The sequence below is a fragment of the Excalfactoria chinensis genome, chromosome Z (genome assembly GCF_039878825.1).
Source record: "Excalfactoria chinensis isolate bCotChi1 chromosome Z, bCotChi1.hap2, whole genome shotgun sequence".
In the NCBI taxonomy this organism is placed as follows: Eukaryota; Metazoa; Chordata; class Aves; order Galliformes; family Phasianidae; genus Excalfactoria; species Excalfactoria chinensis.
Window position 1 is genome coordinate 44,428,128 of NC_092857.1, and position 16,076 is coordinate 44,444,203.

General features: G+C 40.8%; 1 protein-coding gene across 1 annotated transcript in view; it reads right to left on the reverse strand.

Moving 5' to 3' along the window:
* The window catches only part of LOC140264161 (neuronal acetylcholine receptor subunit alpha-7-like), a 64,714-nt gene that overhangs the window by 9,859 nt on the left and 38,779 nt on the right, over nt 1-16,076 (reverse strand). Inside the window, exons 5-8 of the mRNA XM_072359706.1 lie at nt 13,702-13,781; nt 11,149-11,316; nt 8,744-8,938; nt 7,470-7,556 (exon numbers count right to left, since the gene is read on the reverse strand). Of these exons, the coding sequence (XP_072215807.1) occupies nt 7,470-7,556; nt 8,744-8,938; nt 11,149-11,316; nt 13,702-13,781 (530 nt within the window). The remainder of the gene's footprint in view (nt 1-7,469; nt 7,557-8,743; nt 8,939-11,148; nt 11,317-13,701; nt 13,782-16,076) is intronic.

The window sequence follows — 16,076 nt, forward strand, 5'->3', positions numbered from 1 at the left end:
TCGTGCTGGGCAGACACCATCACACTCTGCAGCAGGTAATAGTTGCTCATCAGCAGTTTCTCTAAGAGCAGGGGGGAGAACAGGAGGTTGAGGACAGACTCCCTTAGTGTCCTACTTTTGTAAACAGATAGCAAAGAGACAAGGAAGATAAATTATCTGAAACTGGAATACACTGTGCATTCCATTAAGTCTCACCAGTAGAAGAAAGCAAAAAAACATTGCCACAGTCCAGCTGGTCTTTCACAGACATAAAATGTACTTAAAGACGGAGAATTCAGGGTTAGATCTTGTGTTTCCTTTTTGGTTATGGCAGCTGCAGGAGCATGGGGAAGTATTTTTAATCTGTTCTCAACCCAAAGGCTATTGAAGTATAGAACCAGATGTTTGAGAAATACTTTTTTTTCTGTTTTAAATGAAGTGCATCCAAAATACTTAACTTTGGGAAAAGCACCATAGAACGCTGTAAAGAACTGACTGCTTTCTGTTGGATGGAAGATTCTGAGAGAAAAGCCACCATCAGCAAATCTCCCATCAGGACCATGAAAGGGAGGGGAGAAAAACACTCAAAAAAAACCCACCAAAAAACAAAGACATAGAAAAATAAAATGTCAGCAACTGAGGACATGCAAGCAGATGACAGAAAATGTGATGAATTAATCTTATTTTCTCTTTTTAGTAAGAAACACTGATGTCTTATGCTCACAGCTTAAAACAATCTGTAACTCCTGGAGGTGGCAAAAGCACCACATTGCTTCCTTGTCTTAGCAATTTACCATCTCCTTTGCTATATGACTAACTGCAAGAAATCACCTCAAGCATCTGCTGTGAACATATAGTGTACGACCTTCATTTGTATTATAATAACATAATGAACAGCAAGGAGGGGAGAAGACTGAAGACAAATCAGTGTAGTAGACCCCTGAGCAGCAAATTAAGTTTTGTGGATTTAGAATAAGCAAGCAGATGAAGGAGACAGAGGAGAATACAGTGATGTTACTTAGACTGAAGCTAACTGGAGTTTTGTTTTTGTTTCTTTTTTTGTGTAGTATTTGATAAATCCAGGCAATGTGTCATGCATCATGACCACAGGAAATGACCATTCCTTTCATCCACCCCCCACACACACACTGTCCACTTTCAACCAGCCTCTCTGCACAAACAGCACAAATGCACTTTCTGCAATGTGATTCCTATTCTGGAGAGTGCTGGAAAGAAATAATCATAAAATCACGGAATCATTAAGGCTGGAAAGAAAGCACTAGGATCATCTAATCTAACCATCTGCACACCCCCACCATGCCCACTGACCACATTCCCCAGTGCCACATCCACACAGCTCTTGAACACCTCCAGGGACAGTGATTTTACCACCAACCTGGGCAGCACCACTCTTTCTGAGGAGAAATGCTTCCTAACACTTTTCTGAGGTTTGCAGTGTTTTGAAGATATTGAGAAAAAAAAAAAAAATCTGAAATTACTGAGGACCTCTGTTTAAGAGGATGCCATGAATTCCCAGAGATGAAAGGTCTTAATGGGAAAAATAAACTACTTGACTGGTTTCAGGAGTCTGAACACTTCGTTTGAGAATTTGGCTTTTGGACAATATCTGATCTGAGTTCTGCAGACTGCTGGCTGGGCTGGAAGAGGGCAGCCAGCTCACGGCTTACTGCAGCTTTGGTTTCAAGCTGATGCCACCCATTAGCTGTTTCTCCGCATGACTGTACTCTGCCACCTGGGGTCTGACCTCAGAGTCTGGTGGTTTTTTGTGAGCTTTGTACTGACAGGAGGGTAAGCAGCCATGTGAGCAAAAAGAGGGACACCAGCACAGTAAAACAGGTGGGTGCCAAGTGGGTGTAGATGGGTGAAGGAGATACTTTCTGAAGTAGGTGATTTATGTGATGATGGAAGAAGCCAGTGTCACAGAGGAAGAGGGTTGCTTTTTAGTGGGAAATACATCTTAATGAAGCAAGCCAGAGATATGGAGGCTGTAAGTAGGGAGTCATAGTCCTATTTAAAAAAGAGAATTCAGGCATATGTGTACCGCCTGAAGAAGAAATTGATCCTTTCCTCAGATATGGTCATAAAATACTATCAAAAATGGACTTGATTATCCAGCCCTATTAACTGGCATATCATGGTCTTTAAAGACTTTTAAGACAAATAAACAGAGAAACATCACAAAAAGTTTACATCCAAAAGCTTCAAATGTAGTTCTTGAAGAAATTACCTAATCCTTGAGTTTCAGCAAACAGGTCCTGACTTTGTATGGAAGTTTTAATTGAAATAAAAGTATCTGCTTAATTTCGGCTTGGTCACTGAACTGGAAAATAAGCACAGTGCAATGCACATCCATCCCTTCTTATATAATGCACTAGGCTAGATGCCATGGTCATCAGTGGAAAAGGTTGGAAGATGTGCGAAATTCTCTTGAGATGACTGGCTTTTATCAAGTGAGACACATCTGTACACAAATGCATAGGTTTTTAGTAGCAGAAAGAGCAATTGTCATACCTGAGCTGTACCCCACAGGCTTCAGGATTTTAGCCAGTGACCAGTGCACTTGGGGCACTAATTTCAAGTGTGCATCATATCTGGAGCTCTCTACATTTGTTTACATAATCCTTCCTCAAGTAATGAAATCCATCTCTCTATGTATCTAGATTCTTTTAAAAATATTTCGAGAGGAATTAAGAGCAAGTCAAAGCATGTGTGCGGCCAGACACAGTGCCCATGAGGAATGATGAACCTATACCAGGGAGGGTAAGTTTAGGACACAGCTACTGCTGTATAGTTGCTGTATAGTCATGGTCTGTAAGTCTTTTAAGAAGCTATACTCCAGAGCTTTCAGTGCCAGGAGGGAGCTCCAGGGTACCGAATTGAAACAAGCCTTGTGCATACAATCTACTTGTGTTGGACTCTGGCCAAACCATTGTGTTTGTAGATGCCATGGGACTTTGCTGCTTTTAATCCAAAAGGCTGAGCTGGTTTCTGTTGCTATGGGTAGCAAATTTTTTATTATTTTTTTTTTATTTTTAAAGGAACAGAGTCATCCTAGCTCTTGTTCCCAAAGTTGGCGTCACAGATGAATTTGGAGAAGGGCAGTGTTTGAGCTTTGAATGATATTGGTACCTTACTTGGCATATATACATGCTGCTGAAAACTGGGTTTTGGAAATAGCTTTTGCCCCTAAGCATGAAGGCTATTTTGGAAAAGGATGAAAGCAGCTGTGCATGCAAACCCCAGAGACAGCTGGGAAAGAGCAGAGTTCAAATGTCATCAGCCATCTACTTAGCTGGAACACCTCTGTCAGAGAAAGGGTCTGTCTTGTGGAAAAGAAAGCTCCAGCACACCTCACTCTGCAGTGCAGTGGAGCATCAGGGTCCAGATTTTGGAGGATTCTAAGCAGGCTGCTGCTGATTCCTATCTCAGCTTTTGTCACCTGCTCTTGGCAGAAAATAAGTCAGTTTATTTTTAATGTGCATTAACACATTATCAATTAACTGTTTAGAAATGTGAGGCCATTGTGAGGGGAAGTTGCAAATGATGGATTAAGAGAGCCTCTGGGCAGCTTTACACACTGACAGAGAATGCAAAAGGGCACACCAAGGAAGCAGAGAGACGCTTGGCAGAGTGGCAGAAAAAAGCAAATATCTTGCCCTTGTGATTATTTAGGCTGAGTGGTGCTTTGTTTATCCTAACTGTAAGCTGAGGACAAGGTAATATGGCCTCAGCTAAAAAGAATCATTATATAATTTCCACATTTCCTTGCAAATATACCAGACCCTAGAAGTGAATTATTTTCTAGGTGTCAAATTAGAGCAGTATTTCTTTTCCTCAACAGAGGCACTCTGAACAGCATCTGCAAGAATTTCTTACATTACTACCTATCATTAGTTAGCTAGTTAAAGCTGAGGTCAAACAACGGAGAAAAATAAGATGGATAGCATTTCTTTGGTCAAGTGTTTTTACAGTAGTGAAAGTCAGAAGCATTCAGCTATGTCCAGGCAGCAGTAGAATCAAGGTTTATACAAAAACAAAATGTAAGAATACAATGCAGATTATTTTTTTCCAGGTGTGTGGAGTCATCTTTTCAGTGTCTCCTCCTACATGCATGAATACCAGAAACAGTGACTTTTCTGTAGACAAGCAGTGAATTCTTCTTCTTCAAGATCAAATTATTTGCATCCTTTTCAAGCATTCTCTGAGTTCTGTATCTGCAATTTGATAATAATTATGCTGATTCCACAGGAACTGACCAAATTGTCCAAACAACCCTCACATTTATCCCTAGAGGGCTTATAGCCAAACCAAAAACAGCACTGAAGAAACATGATCGTTATGTGGTAAATACAATTTAGAAATTAAATGTCCCTGTTGTTATCTACTACAAAACCACTATGCACTGTTGGAGTGGGGATAGGATTTTCAGATCTCAGGATCATGCTATTTGACTCAGCCCAGTTTAGTTCTTGCTGCATAAAGGGTATTTGGGTACAGAGGCCAGAAGGGTGAACAGTCTTTCCTTGTTTGTTTGGAGTGGAGCTAAAAGTGGGGCTTTAAACCTGGAATACTATGGAATGGAGGAACCCACACTTCATTTGAGAAGTCATAGGAGGAAAATAGTGCAGAGTGGCCAGAATATGTAAGATGAAAAATGGAAACATGGTGAAACTGCTTGGAAAGTCTTACCTCCACAGTAGATGCACAAATGCATGAAGGGGAATAGATCATGTAAGAGAAAGCTCAGAAGGATAAAACAATACTAGAAAATAGCAAGAGGTTACTGGAAAGCAGCCTTCAACTGTAATAAAGGCTCCTGCAATTACTCAGAGAAATAAGGAAATGCATCAGAAGACCAGCATGGAACTCATGATGGCACTCTAGTGCAAAAGGTCAACATACCTTGCAGGGCAAGGAGCAGGGACAGGCTGCAAAGGCCAGATATGGAATCAGTATTTGGGCATTCACATCTGGTGTTAGGAATGCTAAAGATAAGCAGCTGAAGCTGATAAGGGAGTCAAGAGCATCAGGAAGACTTTCTACCATTACACAAGCAGTAATAAAATGGATTATGTCAACAAAGCACCGGGCTCAGTGAGGCCCTCTGAAAAGGGGTTGCATCGCTACAGCTGTTTCAGGCTGGAGCACTGAGGTACCTGATAACACCACGTTGCTTTCAGGAAAGGGATGGCAGGGACAGGTTCTTCACAAAAGTGTCTAGCAAGATGGTGAGAGCAGGCATAAACTGAAACAATATGCTCAGACTTCTCTCTCCTGAGTGCAGCTGCACAGTGGAATAGGTTGCCCAGAAAGGCCGCGGTGTCATCTCTGTCTTTGGAGGCTCCAAAACACAACTAGAAAAACCTGCACAGCCTCATCTAACCCCAGACTTGAACACGCTCAAAGCAAGGCGTGGACTAGCAACATCACATAGTCCTTTCCAATCTGAATTGTCCTGTCACCCTATGAAATAAGAAGCTTCTGTTGCATAGGAATGGCAATCTTTGAGATCATCATGCTTGAGTGAACTCCAGTATGTCAACATTAGTTTTCTTTTGGGCTATAACAAGGAAGAGTCAGATAACTGTAGACATGGGACTGTTTTAGGAGTCCCTTACCTGGATACCTGAAGTCGCTCTCCAGGATGTTACAAAACATTTATGTACTAGGATTATTCTTTTACTGTGTTCCACAATACAAAATTTGTCCAATGAACAGATGAAAGAAACAGACTGTGTTTGACCTATGTGACAAATTTAAGAGGTGCATTTCCAATACACTTGGTATGCTCTAAATTATTTAGGTATTTTTAAAAAAACTTACAGCAATACAAGCTACCAACAAGGCTTATTTTGTATACGAGCTGTGAGAAGAGATTTCTTTATCATCTCCTAGATTCTGTGCTCTAAAAGGGATAAAAAGGTGTGAGTGATCCTAATAATTGAGGTAACATTCACATGGAGCAAGGGATTTGACCAAATGGATATCCCCACCACCACTACCATTACCCTCACCTCCTATCATTATGTGATGCTTCTTATGTCTATGCTGGATTAAGTAGTAATTAGCCTACTATTCTAGCACCTACATCCATAGTAATGCATACATTTCTATAGCTTTTTTTCACATATACCTTATTTTCTCTGGTAGGGAATTGTAACATTAGAAATTGTAACATTAGAAAACTAGTGCACAGAGCTGCATCCCTTCACTATCTCTCAGTGTCTTCTATCCACCTTTGTGGATTCCTGGGTATACATAAAGACAAGGGTTTTGTTAGATTTTTTGGAAGCTCCTGTGTGACTCAGTGGCTAGAATCTCACTCAGTAAGATGCTCAAGTTATTTGTAAGCTTTCAGGAACTCTTTCCTGTGGGTATTATTACCCTTACTCTCCCTTTGTCACCTTGTTTCCCGACATGTAGGTCTGTGTTTTTCCTCCATGAAGTTAAATATTAAGATGTCTGAGTAAATATTCTTTTGCTTTTTTATGATACAACTTGTGCTAGGCTTTAATTTTACAATCAAGAATCATAGAATGGCTTGGGTTGGAAGGGACCCAAAAGGATCATCAAGTTCCAACCCTCCTGCCACAGGCAAGGCCACCAGCCTCCAGAAATGCATCTTCTGTCAGCACCTAGATATATTGTTGGACATTTCATTTATTTCAGTTGCCTGGAATGTGCACTTTAGTCATGATTTGCATGAATATATTGACCTTAGCTCAAGAGATGACGTTTTAATAGTTTCTGAGTTTTCATGTGCTGTTCACACTTCTTTGTTTTACAAACCAGAAAAGGTTTGTTTTCCCTACCCTGTTGAGGTCAGGAAATGATGTTTTACCCACTTTCCACTGGGGAAACTGAAGCTTCATGTGCTTGAGACAGAGGATTATCCTATGAAAACAAAAATAAAGATGACCATATGTTCTAACCAAACTGTTCTCATGATAGAAATGACTCAAATGGCCATGTGAGAGGGGGAGGAGGGAGCAGGAAAAATTTCTCTTCAGCCATCTGCAAAGACATCTTCCAAAGCTTTCTGTTGGCATAGCTTCATCTAAAGAGCTGTCAGGTTAACGCAGTGAACACCAATTCAATGAACCCAGAGCTAAGGCTGAGTACTGTTCCAGCATCTCACTTGTTCCTATGCACTGGCTGTGCTGTCCTTTGTGATTTGCCTACCCAAACCTCCAAGCTACACAGATTTGGTGTCTCTTTAATTATTACAATTACCAGACTATCTGATATTTCCAGAGTCACTTTGTATCCCTTCTGCCAGGATTTGGGTTTGTCGCTGTTGTTTGATTTTTTTTCTGCATCCACACAAATAGTAAAACCCAAATGGAGGTTTATTCCTAACACTGCTGAAACCCAAAACTATAGTAAAAAAGAGTCAGAGCTCCAACAGGCTTTGAACAGCTCTTAAGAAACATTGTACTTTTTGCACAGAGCAGAGAAAATCAACCTACCTATTAGTGGGACTGAATCAGAAGTTGCAGGCATGATCTCAGCCACAAGCAGCATGAATACAGTCAGGGAAAGCAGAACAGTGATACCTGCAGGGAGTGAACATGGAGAGGAAAGATGAGGAACATGATTGCTACAGCCCCTCCTTTGATATCTTTGCTGTTAAATATAACTTTGTCCTCCTCTAAAGCTAAGCCAAATCCACAAATTCGTGCTTGACAGGGCAGGTGAGAACTTCTACGTAGTGAGAGCATCTTTGGATATATCTTTATCTTTTCTCTTTCCATTTCTCAATTGCACCCAAACCTTTGCTTCTCTCCAAGTAAGGGACACTGTTTACTGCTCAGTGAAATGGAACTTGCAAAATGGATAAAATATACTGTTCTTGCCAAACAGAGCTTACACAAAGCCCAGACAACCGTTCAAGATGAAGAGAGACTTGTTTTGACTATTACATGTTATATAAAGCTCTCTATAGAGCTGTAGCCTGTTACAAAAGTAACTCTGTGTTATCTTGTTCTCTCTGGAAAGCCTGCTTGCAAAATCTAACTGCCCTGTGCTGAGAAACTGCCTTGTATTTCATGTGTTTAATGCAAGAATGTTACACTCTCTTTTTGTGCTTTAAGTCAAATAATTCTTCTCCTTGCTTGCACCCCATTTTTCACAGTCAGCAGTCACATCCCCCATAGCCCATGTTTTGCTTCTTGAAATTCTGTCTGTTCAGTGCTCTGATGTTTCTGCAAACCATGTGCTTCCAGTACTACTTCATTGTCTTTATTGTGATCAGATTTGTGCACAACTGATGATTTCAACTTTCTCTTGGAAGCACCCCTCCTGCCTATATTAATACGCACGACAGAAAATCTCATTTACCTCTTCCTTGGCTGCCATTACTTTGCATTCATGGGGAACTCATAGCTTGGAGGTTTGAGAGCTAAACTTGAAAGGTGAAAATTCAACCCTCAGCCATTTCTCATGACCCTTCACTGTTTGTTTCTTACTATGTCCTATCCAAAAAAGGGAGTTAATCAGCTGTGAAATGCACTGAGATGTGCTGAGGAACAGCATGACACTACTGCTTCTTCTGCCAGTGACAAGTTCTGCTTCATCCCATTCACTGTGTGAATGCTATACACAATCACTTTCTTCTGTTTCTGCAACTAAACAAGTGCTTCTGTTGCTTCTCCAGGGAGATCCTTATTAATCAAAAACTGTGAGGTATTATCTGCCATTTTATGGAAGTACACAAGGAATAAGTGAATTATTTAGCACTTACCTAAAGAAATCTTCTCTCCTGAATCAGCAGGCAAAAGGAAAACAAGCAGTGCCAAGCCAGATATGAGAACACAAGGAATCAGTAGGTTCAAGCCATAGTAGAGAGTACGTCGGCGCATGGTGATGGTGTATGTCACATCTGGGTATGGTTCTTTACAACATTCATAGTACAACTCATTCCTCTTTCCTGGGACACCTGCAGAGAGGGAGGAGATCAGAACAGTGGGCAGTGGCACAGGACTGCCCAACACTCACTTGGAAGGGGCCAAACCCCAACCGTTTAAAAGCATTGGCATTTTTGCCAAGATAAGCTCTCATTGGCACTGAACGGACCTCAAGAGATAGTCTCCCACTCTGCCATAAGCAGATCGAGCCCGTGCTACCACCCTGTTGCTTCTGTGTTTTCTCCCTTAGGATTTAGACAAGTGATGGGATGAGGAAAAAGAAACAAGATATCTCCTGTGCTGGCTACAAACTGCTTCTTTCCTCAAATTGCAGCTAGTGTGGGGTAAAGGCCAGTTGGCATGACCTTCAGACATACAAGGCCCAAACCCAGCAGGGATCTTGTCTGGCTCCTAAAGCTGTAAGCAGGAAGGAGAAAGCATTCCCCCACCTCTCCATGGGGTCCCTGACTGTTCCATGCATCCTGTCGCAACTGAGAAGGGAGAAAAAAAAGATACCTAAATCATCTGCAAGGTGAAAGTCATCTTCTAACACGAGTAGCCAATAACACACATTTGACTGAATAGATTTAATGAGACCAGGGACAATATGATTCAGCTAAACGTTGTTTGAAAGCTTAAATGCATCATTACAGGGTTAAATCAGCCAAGGCTGTCTCTTAAGATCTCACTGTCTTCAGGAACATCTGAAATGACAGTGCAAGTTGCCTGCTGTTCCTAATCCACCTTCTGTGTTTTCTAGTATTTATGCTCATACTTTCTGGATCATTACAACTTGGTTCAGCCAATGAAGCTCATCTGATCCAGTTCAAAACCAGCCTCAGCAACCCAGCCTCAAAACAGGAAAATCTGCAAACAGAGATCAGAATCTAGCACAGCTAAACCTAACTTTGGGCTTCCCACACCTAGGGAATGATTGCTAACTTTTGATGTCATGCACGCTAGCCCATACATCAGACAGGACAAATGTCATCAGTTTTCAAAAGCAGTCAAATCAAGATTATATTCTACCACATATTAAGGTTAAGATACGTCATTGTGCAATACAGCTATACCATAGGGTTGGCAATGGTGACCTACTTGCAGTAAACTGTCCAAGAGTCTGTATGGCAAGAACTGCAGCAGGACAGATGTCATGGCCAGCTGGAAGAGCTTAGCACCTTGTATGTTTCATGCCACCACTGCTTACCTCTTTCTCTGTGTTACTGTACACATGACAGAAGGTACAGTGATATGTAAATGTTGACAGAAGAGTAGCAAGTCTTCATAAAGGGTATGACTGTGGGTTAGCTGGGTATTACCTAACACTTTCACCAAATGAGCTGATTAAGGACCAGTTCTGTCCAATGGCAAGTAAAAGAGACCAGTCACTTTGTCAGATATGAGTATTTACTGAACAAAAATGACCACTGTATCAAAGCACTGGAAGGTTAGAAATGCTTTGGAATGAACTGACTTCAGGAGGAAAGGTCCTTCATTGCTCCTGAATACTGATTATGTTTCTTATTTTATTCTCAGCTGTCCTGGGTTAGTTATTTCCTTGATCAAATATCTGCATTAGAAAATAAAATGGCTGCAGGCTACCATTAAAGCAGTCTAAACTCTGTCCATTTCCATAGCATGGCTTCTGATTTACACCTACTTAAACGAGTTCAAAATAACTCACTAGGAGCTAGCTAAAAGTAACTAATTCTAGACATAAGTTTTTCTTTTATAAATACAACTTGAAACACAGAATAGGAGACATACTAAGCTGCAGCTATTTCCAGATATTACAAACTGTTAGACACTTTGATGGTTTTCAGGGTGAACAGGATAATCTCTGTAAAAGCTGATTCTGGTTTTGCTGAAATTCCATTTTTTACACCAACCAATTCTTGACTGATGTGTTTGAGTAGATGTGACAGCAGTGTTCAGTGTGTATACATAAGACACATCTAAGTACAGTTCTGACAAACTGCTCAGATGCATCAGCAGCACTAGATTTCATTTATGCACTTAAATTTAGGCAACTGATTCAGAACACAGTGTTTTCAGACACATTTCAAAGAATGCGTTTGAAGTTGTTTTTCATCTGTGATTTTCTTTCTTTCATGCTGCCTTCTATGTGAAAACCTTTCATATCTTTATTTCAAACATCACGATAGAATTAGTAATTTCTATGTATTTGGATTCTGCTTTTGAAAATTCGAATACTGAAAAAAAATTAGGCAAGTCAAATTACCCACTAAGTCCCACTCTCCATTTGAGATGTAGTTGGAAATATCGGCCTCAAGCATCTGCAGGTCAATCAGCCAACCACTGTGAGTCCAAGAGCCAAACTTCAAATCACACTTCTGCACATCAAAAGGGAACCAGCGAACATCAATGTAACATGTGCTCTTCAAAATGCCTGTGGATAAAAATCAACAAGAATCAAATGTGTGCAGGGTTCTCCTCCACCCTTAAATTTTAAGCAGACTGTGAGCAACTTTCTTCTCCAAAAGATTGTATGACATAGTCATGGTGTAAGAAAACAGCAAGCACAGGTGGAAGATGCTAGCCTAAGTGCCTTCCTGGGACACTGGTCAAGATCCCTCCCTCCCTTCTTCACTGCATCCTTGAGGTAGGTTGTCCAGAACACTGTGACCACATGAGAGCTGCTTTCCTTGTCTCTTTATTTGGCTGGCCCAAGGACCACATCCAGATTTTACACTGCATGTGTCTAATCCACTGTCTTTATTTCATATTAAGTAATGGAAGATGCTAGGATTTGTTGCATACTGTTGCATACTGTAAAACTGTTTGATTTCACTTTATTTATCTACTTATTCAGCTGAGAGAAGAGACAAAACTAGGGAATACTCCAAACTTTATTCTTGAGGCCCCAAGATGCAGTTGCAGGATTTTCCCAGCTGCCCAGGAGAAAAGAGAGCTTAGAGCAAGGGGAAGATGAGCTATCTACACAGCCCATATCACAAGCAGCTGGTGGCAAAGCAGAGGTCATCCCTACAAACCTTCACTTCCACGGGCCTGAGGCTATGCAGCTTTCAGTTTAGGTCTCCAGCTTCCCTGAGCAGGCTGGATCAAAGGCATTGTGCGATGGAGAAGCAGCTTCTGATTTGATAGAAAGTTACCCCCCCTGCTACACTGAGACAACCTTCTTGCAGATATTGTTTCTGCGGGCTCCATAAAATACCAGCTTATGTGAATCCTAGCTCTGAGTCACCTGACCAATTTGCTATTGCTGTAAGTGCTCAGGTTGTGCCTTTTGAAGAAAAAATCCCCCAAACTGAGATCACGTATTATTTTCTTTCCATTGCTGTAAAAGCTGGGGGAACTGTGGATTAATTGTGCAGTGTGTGTGCTTCCCTGCACAAAAACTAATGCTCTGTAGCAGCTGGATTCCCTCCATTTGCTCTGTTACCTTCTGATAGATCTGCCTCCCACTGTCATGGTCATTTTTGGGTTGCACATTTTTATTTTTTTTTTCTTTCTCCCAGATTCTCCTGAATCTTGGCTCTGCTAGCTTCCTTCACAACAGACAGCTGTCCCCTCCTTGTCCACTCTCTCTGTTCCTCCACTGAGCCATGTGTAGCAGAGCTTGTTTCTCTAATGGAGAGAATCAGTGAGCACAGCCTGCTTGCAGAGTCATGGGAAATAAAACTTTAATGAAGCCTTGGAAACACCATCTTTTTGCCTCTTCTGTGTTTTCCAATGTCCTGATTAATCTAGCTGCTTCTGTGAGTACTTGTTGCATTGAGTAGGCTGATTATCAACATTTGCTTTCTAAAATGGATTGGGCAAAGCAGTTTAGCAGCAGTTAAACTCATATAAGAAATTATTTTCTGTGATTTGCATGAGACTTTTCCTTTACTCCTTACTCTCTCTTTTCTATTTCCAATTCTTCACCTTGTGAAGTAGCTCACTGCAGATGTATTCTGCATGTGTGGCATATCTTCTGCTCTCTTAGTTGAAAATAAACTAATAGATCTGCCTATAAATGCACGTTCTCCATTGCCTACCTGTACCAAACCAGGAGGGACAGGGAAGGCTCTGTTTTGGTGCATGGCTCATTTTATTCCTGTCAACTGTTGCTCTCTGACGAGCAAACATGCCCATGGGTCTGTCCATGAAAAAAAAACAAATGATGGCTCCTATGGATGTGCTTGGCATCAGTATTCCAGCACTATGGCACAAAGACTGGACATTTCTTGTCCATCAGAGGCTGCGATGAGGGGGATAGCTTGTGTGTTTGCTATAAGTTCTGGCTGCTTGGATGCTGAATCAGCATTACAAATGGCCCTATGGACACTGAATCAGCAACAGCGATGGAAAGTAAAATGTCTTTTGGGTTTGGCTCAGCAGGAATGGTCTCAGTTCATCTTTCCACCTGGAGATGGAGGTTCAGCCTCACAGGGTGAAATGCACTGCAGAGAGATTGCTGGTCTTGGTTACATCCTATGGTCACATTTCTCTTCAGTCTCAAGAAAAGACTAATTGGTTTGCATAAAAAACTTTCCTCTGTGAATATATGATGAGGTACCCAACACTTTGCTTTAGATAATACCCCAGATTAGCCTCTGAATGATCAAACTACTCAGCAGATTTATGAAGTGGAAATATGCTACCAGTCATGGAGCTAAATTACTTAGTGGATCTGTCTCATAATTAAGTTATATATTTTGCAAAATTGCAGTGGACTGCATCTAAATGCCTTGATTTCATTTATGAGTGAAAACTGTTTGTAATTATTCAAAGCCGTACATTGAGCAAACAAACACAGTCTGCATCCTACCTGGAGGAATATATTGACAGGATCCAGAGTAATTCACCAGCACATTTGTGTGAAATGTTGCATCGAATCTTTCATCCGCACTACAGCACAGCACAAACAAAACAAAGGAAAGAAAAAGCAAGCTGATGTTTAAGATGTTGCAACTTCCAACAGAAAAAATAATAATAATAATAATAAAAATAAAAATAAAAAATATTTTGTGAGAATTTGGTGCACAGAATATCTGAATTAAAGTCTGGCTTATGCCTGGGCAAAGAGCTCAGTACCTTGTTTTCTAATAGACACACCTGGCTTGCACCCAGACATGCTGATTGTTTTCTGTAATGTCCTCAGAGAAGCAAGAGGCAGGGCTGTTAGATGTTTTGGGGCAAAGGCAGAAAGGAAAGGAGCAGAAGTATTACAGTTTTTGAAGTTCTAATGCAGTTTCAAAGTTTGAGTTGTTGGCAGGATGAGGCTTTTCTAGGGCTGCTGTCAAAAGCAGGCAGCACACAGTGTAACTCAAGTAATTTTTTACCTAAATATCTGTTGTAAAAGCAAGGATGCCCTGAGGCAATATTTCTTCTGTCTCTTTGGATGCATAGGGGCCAAAAGTTTGCTTTGGGCAATGGAAGAAGGTGTTGGAGAGAATCTGTTTCAGATTTGGGGCATGTAGGAGGGTATTGATCAAGACTTTAAGAGCAGAAACCTGGTGAAAGGGACCAAGAAAGGATAATTCATTTAGGATTTCAGTGATTCCGAGAAAAAGAAGGGAATAATGATCCAAGCAAGAATGCTGTTCAGAGAAGGTGGTATGCTGGACTGTTCCGGTTTAAATACAGAAGAATTCCCATGTTGGTCCCTTGCCTATCATAGCTACTTGCAGGTCCATGTCTCACACACCATGTCTTGCCACCAATCATGGAAAATTTCAGTCTCCATTCATCCTTTGGCCTTCTCCTTGTTCATGTCTGAGAAAGATGGACACAGTGCCAGAAAGCTGAAAGTAACTTTCTGGCATGGGTGTTCCTAAAAAAAGGGCAAACAACTACTGAAGAGGACCACAAACCTAACATTTCTGCAACCTGCTCTCATGTCAAAGCACCCTTTGACAGAACAATGTCCTCTGCATCAGGATCTTCTGCATCAGGGCTTGAAAATCAAGGACTGAATGCTGGAAACATGGGAGCAGGAATGGCTGACTCAGGAAGAACATAAAAACCAGCAGAAATCAATGGGGGTAAAAGTGAAAAGACAAGTGTGCAAAATGAGTGAGAATACAAAAGGCCACAAGTAAGACTTTCATTAATAGAAGAAAACAAGGAAAAGACAAAAGGTGAGACAGACTCACTGCTTGCTGTGAAAGGAAAGGAAACAACAGAGTACAGGGAGATGCATTACCCTGTACCTTCTGTGCTTCACTCTTCAGGGATTGTGGTTCACCAAAACTAACTTTCCCACAGTGGTCAGAGTCCAAGGCAGAAGAGGAAAGAAAAGCATTAAAGTAGAAAAGTCAGGCTCCAGTTGGCAGCACTGATGAAATTTACTCTTGAGTACTGAAGGTGGCCTAAATGCTCTCTGAAGCATTAACAATTATTTGTGAGAGTTTGGAGACTGCAGGAAAGGGCTCAGTGAATTAGAGAAGTTCAAAGAGAAATCTGATGTATTTTTTCTTTTTTTACTAAAAAAGGTGAAATTATAGACACATCATCCTAACTTCAAAAATAATGAGGTAAAAAAAGTTGGCATGGATTTGTCAAGGGCCAACTGCATGAAATCAACCTAATTTTCTTACTGAATAATTCAATAAGAGGAAGTAGAAGATATATCTGAACTTCAGAAAGCCCTCCCTGAGACATATTCTTATAAACAAACTAGAATAATGTGGACCAGATAATATGAATCATTTTTTGGAGACTGGAAATTAATAAAGAGACTGTAAGTAGTAAAGCTGTAGAAATGAATAGCACCTAAACAATTTTCAGGTCACTCCAAACCTCCTTCAGATGTCTTATAGTAGGTGCTTGGAAGGGAAAACAGCAGAAACCAGATGGAAATTTAAACCAGATAACTAGAAAGGATTATGTTTAAAACCAACAGAGAAGGACGGGTCAGTGAAAAAATAAGACATTAAAGCAAAAGCAGAACCCCTTCCTCCTAGAAGGCAATAAAGAAAGGTCTCTGTAGAGAACTTCCACTCAATCCAACAGTGCAGAAGTGCTGACTAGAGTGCTGGAGTCCATAATGGAAAAGAAAAAAAGGATTCTATGGGGTTTAAAGGAGCTAAGGAATGATGAAAGGGTATTTATAAAATGTGGGTAATGGAGAATATGCAAAGAAATGGATTATTTACTTCAAGCAGGAAGATTATGGCACAAGCAATTTTCCAGCAGATGTAT